Source organism: Micromys minutus (genome assembly GCF_963924665.1).
Source record: "Micromys minutus genome assembly, chromosome: 9".
Classification (NCBI taxonomy): Eukaryota; Metazoa; Chordata; class Mammalia; order Rodentia; family Muridae; genus Micromys; species Micromys minutus.
Window position 1 is genome coordinate 66,864,646 of NC_137978.1, and position 15,004 is coordinate 66,879,649.

At 49.1% G+C, this 15,004-nt stretch overlaps 1 protein-coding gene across 1 annotated transcript in view; it reads right to left on the reverse strand.

Annotated features, from left to right (window-relative positions):
* Positions 1-15,004, reverse strand: part of PRKCZ (protein kinase C zeta) — a 96,993-nt gene that overhangs the window by 26,206 nt on the left and 55,783 nt on the right. Inside the window, exon 5 of the mRNA XM_080921059.1 lies at positions 6,559-6,644. Within this exon, the coding sequence (XP_080777185.1) occupies positions 6,559-6,644 (86 nt within the window). The remainder of the gene's footprint in view (positions 1-6,558; positions 6,645-15,004) is intronic.

Genomic DNA, 15,004 nt, shown 5'->3' on the forward strand with positions numbered 1-15,004 from the left:
CTGCGGGGACAGGAACAGTGGCTATCAGGACCAGCTGGTCCTTCCTGAAGCCCACGCCACCCTGAAGAGTCTGGATGAAAACTCAGGCAGCTGATTCAGAAGATACCACGCCTCACATGAAGAGGGCGTGGCACCTCCTTTCTGAATGGGGACCCATTCTAGCTCAGTAGTTCCTCCTTGGGCTCACCTGTGGTGCTCACCCTGTGGTTCTATTTGAGTCAAACAGCCCGGGCCAAGGGGAGCAGGGGCTCCTGACCTTCTGTCTTGGGAAACTGTGAATGGCTGTGTGGCAATGACGTGAGGCTTTTATTTTCAGAATTTTAATTAACCCTTTATCGTTCGTGATTCTAACGATCTAAAAGTGATCGCTGTCAGCTCTGCTAGCTGGTACTTCCAGGACTTTTGGGGATTTCACAGAGTCTGTGAGAAGAGATAGGTTCAGATCCAGTCACACTTTGGGAAACCATGTGCCTTTGGGGAATCTCCATCTATGAACACAAATGAGGGTCCCCAACTGTCCCAGCATTATTAGCCCCCTTATGTGTTTTGGCTTCCTTTTAACCTTTCTCACAGGGACTCATGTAGCCCAAACTGGTCTCAAACCTGCTATGTTTTCAAGAATGACTTTGACACCCCTGCCCTTTAGTGTGCGACAGCTGCCTTGCGGCCCACCTCTATTGTTTTCTGCCTTCTTCCTCTGAAGCAGGGTCTTGCCCCGAACCTGGCATCATTTTGGCAAACCCCAGTGCCTTCTGTCTGTCCCACTCAGTGCTGGGGTTACAGGCACGCATGACCATGCCCGTGGCTTGTTTTGTGGGTGCTGGGATCTAAACTCAGGCTCTGATGGTTGTGCAGCAATCCCTCTTGGCCACTGAGCCATATTTCTAGCCCAATCTTAAACCTCTGACTGTCCTGCCTCCGTTTCCAGAGTGCTGGGATCACAAGCATTGTGAAGCTTGCTGGGGGTGGAATTCTGGGACTGGCTATGCTAGGGCAACCACTCTGCAAACCGAGAGATATCCCCAGCCTCTTGTCTTTTTGGGGAAAGGTCTTGATAGCCCAGGCTTGCCTTAACCTCCCCAGTGCTGTGCTTACAGGCCTGTACTACCATATCTAGACAGGAAGGTCATTCCTACCAGAGTCCAGAAAAAGGAAACTGCTGACCATGAACAGCATGGACTAACCAACATGGACTGGACTGAGACCTCATGCATATGTTTCTTAGGGGAGCTACCAAAACTGTACCAATAGCCCCCCCCCATCTTATCTGAGAGGGGGTCTCTCTATGTAATCTTGCTGGCTCGGAACTTGCTATGTTGAACAGGCTGGTCACCAAAAAAAAAAAAAAAAAAAAATCACAGAGAGCTGCCAGGCTGTCTTCAGAGTGCTGGGATTAAAGGTGTGCGCTGCCATGCCTGGCTGGTGGCTATTTAAAATCCGTACTTGAGTCATCAATGTTTCAGAAAGCGTGCCATTAAAACAGAAAAGGCAAAACCACAGCCCCGGGTCTCTGCTCTCCGGAATGCACGGGAAATAGATGAATGGCACAGAAGCATTTTAAAGTCTGTCTCACACGCTGCCAATTCGTTTCTTGCTCTCATTTTTCAATCATGTACTTTAATTTTTTTTCAAACATATCAAACGCTCATCTTGTATTCAGTCAGGCTGGGCCTTCTGTCTCAGTTTCTGCTGGCTCTTGACCAGAATGCTTAGTTTCCTACTATGTTATTTTTTTAGCTGCTGATTGTGAGCCCAGATGTCCGATTCACTATCTGCAAGAACCTTCCAGGCTGCCTTCAAGAGTGGCTGCTCTTGCTTCTACCAGCCACCTGGGGGCACTGCTTGGCTAGACCCTCTCAGGGGTATAATTCTGATTGTATGTGTGGGGTCCAGTGCGAGGGTTTCTCAGGAAGACTATTCCTTGTTCCTTTGCCTTGCTCTACCTGGGTAGTGTGGGACTCATGGGAAGACCCAAATCTATATCTCTCAGGGGCCTCAATTATCAGAGCAAACACCAGCTCCAAACTCCTAGTGAAAGGGTACACAAAACACAGCAGAAGGTCAGCCCTAGCTCATTGTTCCCACCCTCTTTTATATATGAACTTTTCGTGGAATATAGCTGCACCCATTGGCACACAAACTAACTGAGGCTTTTGGGTCAAAATTGAAGGCTACAATAGAGGCACGTGCCCTAAAAACTGAAAACGTAGACTCTGGTCTTTTACAGGACATGTCTCTTAACCATTTTAGTTGCTTCAGATAAAAGGTCTTAGAAGAAATCCTTAATGGGTTTACTTATGGCATCTCCTAAACCCATCTCCCGGTCTCTCCAAGCAGCTTCTTTTCTTGAGACCACAGTGAACATGTTCTACTCTTTCTAAGTGTTCACAACAGAAGACAAAGGGTCTTCCACCCATCTGACCCTGTAGCACACACCACATGCAGGGCTGGTGACCTGCACAAGAAAGAAACCAGCAACTGCTGCGGTTTAGGCCCTGCGTGTGGGTGGAGCACCACAGAGAGCTGGGATCTGGGCTACAGTTGTCCCCCCAAGAAAGTCAGCATGGGGGCTGCTTGTAGAGGTAGATTCTTTTAGAGAAAGGCAGAGTGAATAGTTTCTAGACCTCACCCTGGGGCTACCCAGATTCCACGACAATTCACACTTTCTAGATACAACTAGGCAATGATGACGTCCAGTGGCCTCAACACTCTCTGAGAAAAGTGTCTGCATTTCAAAAATACTCGTGAGGGTCAGGCTGTCTGCATTTGTAAGCAGTTACATTCGTGAGACACTCACAACTCTGCTCAGTCCTCACATTTATCAAGAGCTGACTTGCAGAGACTTGGGGAGATAGTTCGGAAGTTAAGATCACTGGTCGCTCTTGGAGAAGACCAGTATATAGCCATCTAGAATTCCAGTTCTAGAGGATCTGATGCCCTCTTCTGGCTTCTGCTGGTACTGCATGCACATGATGCACAGACATACATTCAGGCAAAACACCCAGACTCATAAAATTAAGATATATATTTTTTTAAAAAGGTAGCCTGCAAGGAGCCAAAAACAGAACTGTGTGTTCTTTGATCTTTTATTCATTTAGGTTTTATTCGTTATACATACCTTTTCCCCCTAGGACTGGAAAGATGGCTCGGTGTGTAAGGTATTTGCCTTACAAATGCAAAGACCAGAGTTTGATTCATTTATGGGAGAGGGAGAATCCTAGCACTGAGGAGGTAGAGGCAGGCAGAACCCTGGGACCAGAGGCTAGTTAGCCTAACCTACCTGTGAATTTCAGCCAGTGAGAGCCTCTATCCCAACTAAAAAAGTAGACAGCACTGAAGGAACAGCATCTTACACACACGCACACACACACACACACACACACACACACGAGGAACAGCATACAACATACATGAACATATGCACATACCCACCTGCACTCACCCCTCCCACAAACACACATGCCCACATACACACAGACAAATTCCCTACAAGGGTTCTGCATTTAATTTGTTTAGACTCCAAGGAAAACCGAATTGCCCATTGTGTCCCCACTGCCTGCTTTTCCCAGGACACCATGTTACTTCTAGTATTTGTAATGTTCTTAACCTTAATCTCTCCACAACTTATGGACAAGAAAATCTGGGTCTTCTATTTCCTTAACCAACATCTTGAGAACAATGGGCAGAGAGTTCCTCTCCTGTTGCTCAAAATGCTGGGTCTAAGGTCCACAAGGCAGGTCCTGTCCCCTCTGTCATATGTCATATGAAGGCCCCATTGTTCACAGATCCTCTTTTTGGGGTCTCACAGAGAAGCATTTTTCTTCTGAAAGCCAAAGTGAGCTTGGAGGGCTAAACACAGTTATGTGGGCATCACAGAACTATTGGGCTCACATCCTCACACTGGCCTCTGGTTAGCCAACGAGGAAGGGGACTAGAAAGATGGCTTAGTTGGTGGGTAAAGTGCTTGCCCAATAATCACGGGGTCTTGAGTCTGACCCCCAGCACCCACACAAGAAAGCTAGAGGTGGCGGTACATGATTATAGTCTAAGCACTAGGTAACAGAGACAGGAGGGCCTTGGGGTTCACTGGCCAGGCTCCCTAGCTGAATTGTGAGTTCTAGGTTTACTGAGAGATTCTGTCTCGAAAATTAAAGTGGAAGGGTCTGGAGAGATGACTCAGTGGTTAAGTGCACTGGCTGCTCTTCTAAAGGTTCTGAGTTCAATTCCCAGCAACCAAATGGTGGCTCACAGCCATCTGTGATGGGATCTGAAGACAGCGACAGCATACTCACATACATAAAATAAATTAAACAATCTTGAAATAAACAAACTAAAAGAGAATGGCAAAGGAAGACACTCGATGCCAGATACTGGCCTCCGCCCAAACCTGTGTGTATGTGTACACACGTCTGCATGCAGGTTGCACACTCAAACCTGTATGCATGTGTACACATGTCTGCATGCAGGTTGCACACCCACCCACGCAATCGCACACAAATGGTGAGAGCTTCTAAGTGCTGCCCGAGCCGTGGCCTGTTGCTGTGTGGATGTACGAGTGGATGGGCTTTGTCTTAGCCACTTGTCATGCATTAAGGAGGGCAAAGGGTACAAATCACAGCAGTTCTAGATTCCTCTCCAGCACCCTGAGAGGTGGGGGTGTTGGGCTGCCTGAGACTCCTGCTCTGGCCAGTGACAGGTTCATAGGAAAGAGGGCATCTGGCCGCATAGATGGTCAGTTGCTCGTTTCACAGACAAATTCGGGGGCTGGCACTGGGCTCTCCGAAGCCAAATGTCTCCATTTCTCCACATTCTCAGCAGACAGCTTCCGTCCTGGCTACCTGGTTGGCTTACTGTAAAATTCCATGAATGAGCTCTGCTGGGAGTCCTTGGAGCACCCCATGATAGTGCTTGGCACCCCTTTTAAGCTGAGCCACAGTTTGAAGTTCCTCTACTGTCCTTGTGGCTCTATGCCGGCCCCAGTCCCCTGCCAATATCTCCCCAAGTACCGTTGTTTTTTTAACCACTATTCACAGTGAACAACGGTGTTCAGATGTACCTGCTACATGCCAGGTCTGAGGAGCACTGGGAATATCTCATCTTAATGGGATGGGAAAAAGCCTGGGTTTCAGTGTACCCCAACACTATTTGGGCTCTCCTGTGCCTGTTGCATCTCAGATTCCCAGCATCCTCTCCAGGCTGGATTTCAGGACACCGTCTCCTCCAGGAAGTCTCTAGGCAGTACCTGACTATCTCCCTGGGCACTGGCCCACGTCTCTCCTGAGTCCAGTTCTGTCTACAGTTCTACCTGCTGCTCCTCAGCCTTCTTGGCTAAGATTAAGTATACTCAGGAGCTTTTACTCAGGCCCCCTACCACTCCAGCCTCATTGGTTCCTGGGGCAGGGGTGATGGCGGCCCTGAGTTCCCAACACATGATGGGCACCCAGTGCACAGGTGCAAGAGGTGTTGCTCACACTCACACAATCACACAGGCATACAGAGGAAGCCGGCTAACACCTATGGCAGTTGGGCTCACCTACCTAACATGCATCAAGAAGAAACCAGCGGGGGACCTGTGGCTGAGGCACATGACTGAGCATAAAAGGAACTGTCAGTGGCTGCCTCAAAGGTGCAGCGGCTTCCATGAGGCTCTCACACCATGACAGTGTTGACTCAACCTCTGTGCTCCCTGTCCAACCCTCTTCCTAGCATTCACGTGTTTCATTCAGTCTGGGAAATGAGACGGGAGGGAACTCTTGTATAAGGAACAACGGCTGGGTGGGGGCGAGGGCTGACCCCATAGCTCAGCTGCCACAGCTCCTAACTATTAGGCCTACAGCCACTCTGTGCTAAGCTGTCTTCCCAGTATGGGGACAGAGAGTGGAAGAGTACAGACAGGGTCAGCTGGACTGTGAGGCTGAGAGTGATGGTTCTAGGCTGTCCTGTGGGCTCATATCACTCACTCTACAGTGTGCTTGTTGGCCACAGAGGAAAACAGCCCCTGCTGTGCCACCTAGTCACTGCACACTGGAGAACTAAGAAACACCATGATAAAGAGACTTGGGGGGTAGGAGTGGGAGATAAGCCAAAGGTTGCTCAGAGAAGACTGGACGTTGGAGTGAAGGGACAGGGAGGTGGAGTCCTCTGGGACTGTACAGGCCCAAGAAGACCCTTGCAGCCCACAGGAAGCAACACATGTTCAAACAGGCAGGCAGGCTGTGCTAGGTTGTGAGGTTCGTCCTCGGGGCCAGTGAGTAAGGATTATGTAATCAGGAGCAGGAAATGACACCCAGGAAACAGCCACACTTTCATCCAGTGGTTACCGTTCACAACAGTGGTTGGGGAGGAACTTCTGAGGGCTCAGAGTAGCCCCCAGCACGTCTCCACCGCCCTGCGATACTGGTTAAGCTGGTAGCTCAGGACTTTCTTCAAGAGCATGATGAAGGAAGTCCAGCCCTGCACAGTCCTGCAAGGATGCTCCCCCCACTTCTCTTTACTTGTAGAAGCAATAAAAGTGACCCCCCGCCCCCATGAGGGAGCCATTGAAGAGAGGGCACTCACCCTGTTAAAGCGCTTGGCTTGGAAGAGGTGGCCGTTGGCTCGGTACAGCTTCCTCCATCTTCTGGCCCCACGGCGGTAGATGTATTCTAGAGAGGATGGGGGGGGGGGAGATAAATGTGTAAGGAAGCAGCAAGGTGATGCAGGAGCCTGTCTCCCGAACCCCAGGTACAGATGGGGACAGGCTGTTCCTGACTAGGTGGCTGATCGGTGGCTGGAGTCCTGGCTGAGAGATGCCAGAACTTAATTGACCAGGCTTCCTGGGTACTGGCTCCCTTCACCTCTCCTCACACGACTCTCATCACCTCACAGCTGTAGCTGCTAGAGATGGCAGCTCTGGTGGGAGAGGCCCCAGACAGTAGTGGAGATACCCAGCATCAGGCGGGAGCAGGAAGGGCTCGGTAGCAGGGTATCCGTTCCTCCAGCCTGGGCCACTCAGCTCCCAGAACTGTGTATTGCCGGACTGCTTTCCTTCGCTCTCTGAGCGGCTTCTGAAAACCAGGCCCCTTTTTCCATACAGGGACAAGGTTCAAATGGACCGTGATATTTACATATGACCATCCAAGGAGGGAAAGTGGACGGCTAGGCTGGAGGCTATCCTCAGCCAGTATGAACGCTAGTGACTCACCCAGGCCCAAGACCCCCCTAGCCCAACAGACCTTGGGGCAGAGGAAGGTCCGACTTTCTTGAATATTTGCTCTGAGTCCACAGTTACCCCAAGCATCACTTTGTGACATGAGCCATCCGTGCTAGAACAGTTCTTTTTAGAAAACACCACCAATGTCCCGACCAGAATCATAGCCTGACGTTTTCCACTCTGCGCCAGCCGAATGCCATGAGGCCGGCATACAGAGACAAAACCTCCAGAAACACAAGGAACAATGAGAAGCTTTGTGCTTTTATAAAATCCTGTGGCAAGAGCGACTTTCAGGAGCCGAGTGAAAGTGCAGAGAATATTCCTAAGTGGAAAGTGTAACGGGGTGTTTTTAAAATAAGCAAAGGACCAGCTCTGGCTGGAAACTACAGAAACCAGGTCACAGCAACTGCAAAACATGCTTCTCTCCATTTAAAGGGGGGACTCAGCGAGCAGCCGGAAGCCACCGTTCCTCTGGGAGCTGAGGAAGAATGAAAGCTGCACAGTCGTGAGGCTCGCCCGCCACATCCAAGGGCAGCTCCCTTACAGGTTCTGTTCATGGGTCTGATTCTCCCAGAGTTCGGCTTCAGTGACACTGAGAAGCCAAGTATTGTCTGGTGACCCCTCCAGGGCTCCAGCCTCAGATGAGACCAGGATAGAGGCGGTGCCAGCCTTTGGCCCCGCCCACCTCAGTCACGTGGGGCATCCGGCCCATGGAAGGTGCCTTCTAGTGGCGGGGCAAAACCAGAGTCTATCTGCACTTCGGTTCTGATGAGCCCTCAGTGAGTCCATGATGACAGGGCATGGCCTGCTCTCCTGGTCCACCCACATTAGGGGAGACCTAGCCAAAAGAGCCAAGTCCTTGTTTCGAACAGCCACAGGCCTCACTGTCCTTTCATATCAGAAGGGAGAATTAGAGAATGAAGTAAGTGGGGGTGGGGATGGGGTGGAGGAGGTGGCGTAGAGACAGAGGAGTAAACTTAGGGGACAGCATGAGGACAAACCAGGACTTGTGGGCTGGGTTCTTTTTCTCTCTATTCCCAAAGCTCAATCATAACCCTGGAAAAATGAAGAGTGGTTTAATGCCTTCCTAGACTAGGGAACTGAAAGGAATCTAAAGTACCTTAGCAAACACCAAGGCTGATGAGGAAGCCCTCAACAGGATCCCTTTACTAGAGGGACAGGAAATAGGACTCTGTAATTAGCCCCAGGGTTTGGAGCACAGACGTGATAAATGACCAGGATTGCCTCAGTGCCTTGTCACCTATATCAAGAAAGCCTAGCCTTCACTGTTGTTGAGGGATGGCTCTATTCCCAAGCACACATGCTGCAGGCCTGATTCCTAGTAGGGCTGTATTTGAACACAGGGCTAAAAAGGTGATTAAAGAAAAAGGAGGGTATGTGGTGGGGTCCCAGTTAGGGCTTCCCCAAGAGAAGAGCATAAATATACTAAAAAATGTCTGAACTGAAACATGTCAACACCAGGCAGATATGGCAGACACTTGAAATCCCAGCACGCAAGAGGCAGAGCCAGGGTCCCAGAGCTAACTGGTTAGTTAGAAGTAGTAATTCATGTATATCATATGCCATCTATGTAAGAGTGTGTGTGTGTGTACATTCATTATAAATAACAGAGTGAGCTGGAAGGCACAAAGCCTCATCTCTGTACACAGGTACACATGTAGGTGTGTATACTCCCCCCCCACATATGCATGAACACGCACTCATGTACACACCCATACACACACAAACACGCACACACGTGAGAAGAGAAAACATGGAACAAAGCACAGGCATTTCCCAGAAGAGAGCAAATGAGTTGGGCAAGTCCAACCAGTGAACCCAGAAAACTTTGTGAGCTCACAGAAGGTTCTCTGGACATTTGAGGGATCAGCCAACTTCATCTCGAACAGTCTACCACGGGATCTAGGAAAGAGGGCTCCAGGACCACTGTCGATCATGTTCCCGGGAAGGCCTAAGCTGGCACAAAAACAGGTCTGTGGAGAGGGATACTTGCTCCTGTGGTGCAGACGTTACATCACTCCTCCATTCTAGCCTGCAGAGAGCTCCTACAGTGGCTCCCCAAGCATCTGAGAGTGCCTCGTGCCAGGCATGAGAGGGTGCAAACCTATAATCCCAGAACTCAGAAATCTGAGGCAAGAGAATGGAGAGCCAAGGCTAACCTGGGCTACAAAGAGGCGTTCTTAAAAAAAAAACCAAACAATGTTTTTTTTTTTTTAATGCTTCTTAAATTATTTATTTACTGCTTTTGTGTTTGTGCACATGTCAAAGATGTGTGTGTGTGTGTGTGTGTGTGTGTGTGTGTGTGTGTGTGTGTGTGTGTAGGCTAGAGGACAACCTTCAGGAGGTGGGTCTCTGCCTCTACCATGTGGGTTCGGGAATTGAACTCAGGTTGTCAGGCTTGGCAGCAAGCACCTTTATTTTCTTAGCCAACCTGCTGGCCCATATCCCACTCACTTATTTTTTAAGATTTATTTATTTATTTAGTGCGTGTATGTGCATGCCACGGCACATGTGTGAGCCAGAGGACAACTTGAAGGAGCTGGCTCTCTTATTTCACCATGTGGAATCTGGGCATCAAAATCAAGACATAGGGCTTGGCGGAAAGCACCTTTACCTGCTGAGTCATTTCGCTGACCGGGCTTCTTTTTTTTCCTTTTGATGTGCATGTATGTGTGCCTGAGTGGACACGAGAACAGGGGACCCGAAGAAACTAGGAGTAAGGGGATCTCCTGGAATGGAGTCACAGGTGATGGTTATCCACCATGTGGGTGCTCTGCTGAGCAGTGAGGACTCTAACTGTCGAATCATCTCTCTGCCCCTCCATCTCTTCTCACTTAACTTCTGCTATGGTCTGGGCTCATCCCCCAAAGCTCAAGTGTTAGAATCTCAATCACTGAAGCCACAGGCTGATGGTGCTTTGGGGGGTGATTAGGATCAGATGGAAGTTAGCTTTAAGTGGGGCTCTCTGCCACTAGGGTGTTAGGATGGCTTCACAAAGGGAAAAGATACAAACTAGCAAGATTTATAACACAGCACCAGGTCTGCTTTGACATAAAAGCCTGCTTCCTGCCCATCTCAGGAATTCTGGGTAACAGTACAAAATGGATCAGGGTTTGCTGTGAATGGCAATGGTGAAGGCCAGTCTCCTTCAGATTGTTCAGGATCGGGAAAGCCACAGACACTTACAGTGTTGGCTCCTCCACTTCAGAAGGAAACGCTGAAGTTGTGGAAGGAGAGGAGGGAGAAACGGGACATTAAAGTGGTATACAATACAGTGAGAGGCCAGGACCACTTTTTGAAGAAATGGGACCAATGCATGGGGATGTGTACCCAGCCTTGTCTTGCTTAGCAAGACAGAAGTGCATCTTTATTTGGAGTGTGCTTTAAAGAGAACTGCATATGAATTCCAACCCCACAAGACCCAACAGGTAAGGCCTCTAGAGTTCATGTGTCAAGTCTGTTAGATCTAATGTTCTGGATGTTTCTAGGGATGAGGTTAACCATTAAATATGACCCTTCTTAACATGGGTAGGCTTCATTTAGTCAATCAACAAAGTGAAAAGACTGAAGACCATCCTTTGGTGGATGTGGGCTTTGTGCTCAACATGAATGAAGCCTCCCCTGACAACTTTGGATTTCCTAGTCTCCTGGAGCATCTCTGGAGTGCCCTGACTTACACAAGTCTCTCTGGGAGAACTACACACTTCAGTGTTCCACAGGAAAGCAATTCACACTTGTGGCCGTAGGTACCCCAGGTAAATCAGGGGAGCCCCAAGGTGTCTGTCCACGCCTGTGGAAGGCACTGACCAGATGAGCAAGAAGGAACCGCAGAAACAACCAGAGATCTTTCATGTCAGAAATGAACACTTCAAACTGTTCTTACCGTACTTTAAAAAATGTATTTTGTGTGTGTTCGTTTTGTGTGCACCTACACACATACATAAGTATATATATATATATATATATATATATATATATATATATATATATATATATATATATATATATATCTCCAGTGCCCTCTTCTCTCCCAGAACCCCATCCACTACTCCCACTCCATATATGGACTCCACTGTCCTTGGGGCTGGGACTAAGATTTTGCTCTTAATAGCCTTGCTGGTGCTGAGGATTCTGGCCAGGGACTTAAGGATCATTCCCCAGTGGTAACTTCTTGGGGGTTGGGCAGGGTTGTGACAATCTTGGCTTTTAGAAACCTAAGTTCTTAACAAAGGCTGCAGTTGCAAAACCTCAAACTTTCAAACTGTACAATTTGACACAAGGGTCCCTAGGAGCAGTGTGGCCCTGTACACAGCCATGCAGAGCCATCTACGGTTTTCTAGGCCTTGGGGTTGCGATCCTGGAGGCCTGGGGGAATCCAGTTACCTCTGCCATATGGAGGCCAGCCACACGTTCAGAATTTGGTTTTGCCCGGAAAACAAAAACTCTACCCTTGACCTCAGTGGTGGTCACCATTATGGGCCCAGAAGGATATGAGTGAGTCTGGCTTACTGAAGACAGAGGGAGGGGTGCTGGACACCTACTAACTGGGCATCTCAATCAACTTTGCCCTCCAGGGGATGGGGTAAGCCCAGGCTATGAGGAAGGGCTGGAGGGTGGCACAGAGCCTGTGGGGCGGTGGGAAGCCCCATACACAGGACAGGAGCAATCCATGGTGGTCTGGCACATGTGTCATGAATGCAGGTGTTAATGTGAAGCTGTGGCTGGGGAAGAAGCCTGAACTCTGGGTAAGAGCTGTTAGTGTCACATGCCCACTGGGGACACAGCCACCACCCCCCTGGGATGGTACATGGTGAACAGCAAGTCCTGGAGAGTGTGTGGGCTACCCTTCTTTTCTTGCAGCCTTAACTCTGACAACCTCCAGGAGCTCTATGCTTGTCTTTGAATTCTATAATTAGGCTGGTCACAGGAATCTTAACGAGCTCTGTTTCCATGGTAACCTAGCATCTTAAGCACTGACAAGGTGGGGGGAAAAAACCCACATTTTTAAAAAAGCTCTGATCGACTGACTGTGCACAAACCCGCCTCTTCTAGGCTTGGGGATGAGCAGGTGGGCTGAGCTCCAGCAGCAGATCAGAATGAAGCTGGAGGGTTCCTGATTCGTGGGATGTATAACGTACTGTATAATGTGCCAAAGGGCGGCCCATGGGCTAGCAATTAAGTCTGTTGGAGAGCCCAGTGCCTTTGGTGACTTCCCCAGGCCAGTGGCCAGCAAAGGCAAGAAGTGGTTAGGTTCCTGAGGACCAAAGAGGGTCCATGGAGCATGGGGACAAATGTTAGAATGGACACTGGCAATTCTAAGGCTCAGGATCATGATGACTTCTGCCAGAACTGTTTGTCTTTCATTGTACTATGCACGCACGCATGCATCAGCTTATCCCACAATTTCAGATGTTCATGATTGTGCCTTGGCTCTTGCATGGCCATACAGCTTTAAGACTGTAACACAGGCACCATCCCAGGAGTCAGTGAGGGTAGAAATTACTTTTCAAAGGTGGGAAGGTCTGGTAGGGCGGCACCATCTGAGTGTGCGCTCACCTTCTCCCCTTAGGGACTTTCCCATCCCATCTCAAACTTCCTGCTTCTCACCACTGATCCATTCCCCAGCTGAAAGTAAGGCTTACACGTGTCATGCTTTCGAAGGTAAATAAATGAAGAACACCAAAGTCACAGAAACAGGCCTGGGTAGAGGTATGGGAACTGCCGTTGTGGGAAGGTATGGTTGCGTGGGAGACGGACTTGTTTGTGAGCAGGGGGAGCAGCCATAGCTCCCACGCGGGTTTTCCACCCTTTTAGCTGCTCCATCATTCTGTGCCCAGGGCTTGTCCTTCTGCAACCACAACATACTAGAGGATGTAGAAAAATACACAGCAAAGAGACAAGCCAAACAGAAAGAGGAGCTGCCCTAGTCCCCTCATCTGCAGGGAGCATCCTTGGTGCATTGGAGATGAGTGAGAAACTCATAAACTGCTGCTGCTCAGAGGAAGATGGAAAACACAGACACAAACGGGGCTGTGATGAGAAAATTGGCAATGAGACAATGTCCCCAGTGTGATGCATGAACTTCAGTGGGGACTAACTCAGGTCACACTGACTGGAAAGGGACCCAGGCACTGGTGTGAGGAGGAAGATAAGCTATGAAGCCAGGCATAGTGGCTCATACTTATGACCCTGACACTTCATTGGCTGAGACGGGAGGACTGCCATGAATCCAAGGTCAGTCTGGCCTGCATAGCAAGACTTCATCTAGAACAAAGAGAGGGTAACAGAAACAGGGATGATTATGCATGGAGTATACAATGTACATGTATCAAAGTATTACAATGAAGCCTGTTACTATGTATGCATGTTTGAAAGTGTTACAATGAGGCCCGTTATATACATTTATGAAAGTGTTACAATGGAGCTCGTTACTATGTTCACATGTATGAAAGTGTTACAATGAGGCCCGTTATACACATTTATGAAAGTGTTACAATGGAGCTCCTATGTTCACATGTATGAAAGTGTTACAATGAAGCCTGTTACTATGTACAATTGATATGTGTTAAGGAAAACACTTAAAAAGCTAAGAAACAAACTGAACCAGGGCTGGTGGGTTTCTATTGGAGCTAGCCTTCAAGCTTTGAATTCCTTTTGAGGAAGAACGCAGGAATGAGGCCCCTTCTGGGAGTGTATGCTTACTGCCTATTCCATAGGCACAGGTCCTGGCAGTCCCACTCACTCTGGCCTTAAGATTGCTCATACATCACCTACACTAATCAAGAGAAATGTATTCTGGTGATGTTGGTGGCCAGCACAAGTCCAGCCTTGTGATCAAGGACACAGAAACTGCCTGTTAGACTGGATGACTAGATGGGATGGGTCACCCTGGGTACTCACACACTGAGTGGGACCAAAAGAAGGCAAGGTGAGTATGGGTCACCTTGTGGCTACTGCTCATGGACAAATGCAACAGTGCCATCTATATCTATCCACCATGACATCAAAACTGCATTAGAACCCTCACTCCAGGACTGGACGGCCATATCACAGGTGAGAATCTGTGAGGTACTTTGTCTCACAGGGAAAAGGACAAGGGTCTTAGAGCTTGTTTCTCAGGTGCCTGATGAGCACATACAGGACCTGTAATCTCTGATGAGACCAGGCACTGAGGTTCCTGGGTCTCAGGAGGGTAGGAAGAACCAGATGCCCTTCCAAGCAGCTAGACATTGCAGACAGGCTCCGTGAGGCGCCGTGTTGAAGTCTACGGGAAGCTGTGCTGCCATCTGGGGGAGTAGTGAAATAAATCCCAGAACAGCTGCTCCATGGTACTGAGGGAAGGAAAGAGAAAGAATCACACTGGTGCGAGGCAGGGGCAGCTCCTCTCGGAGGGAAAACTGTCCACGTGGACAGTGGTGCTCTGGCTAGATCTCGGGGGCCCTCTGCTGGATGGTCTTGACAGGGTTTCTGAAGGTGCCTGTCCAAACCTCACAGAAAGTCTCCGTCTCTGCCCATGCCTGAGCCTGTCACAAGGAACAGGATCAGAAGGCAGGCAGCCAGAGGAGGACTAAGGGATTGGGTCTCAAAATGGGAAACTGTGTGAGGAACTGTAGGGTCCTGTCGGCTTGCTATGTAACACTGGCCACACAGGACCCAGGAATGCATAAACTTGATGCTACCCCCTTGACTTACTATAAATAGACAGGGGTGTGGGAGAGGGGCTGCCTCTGGATACCAGGAACCTAAGTGTCCTTTCCTGACCAGTCAACATTAAGAAGAATGACCCCAAGA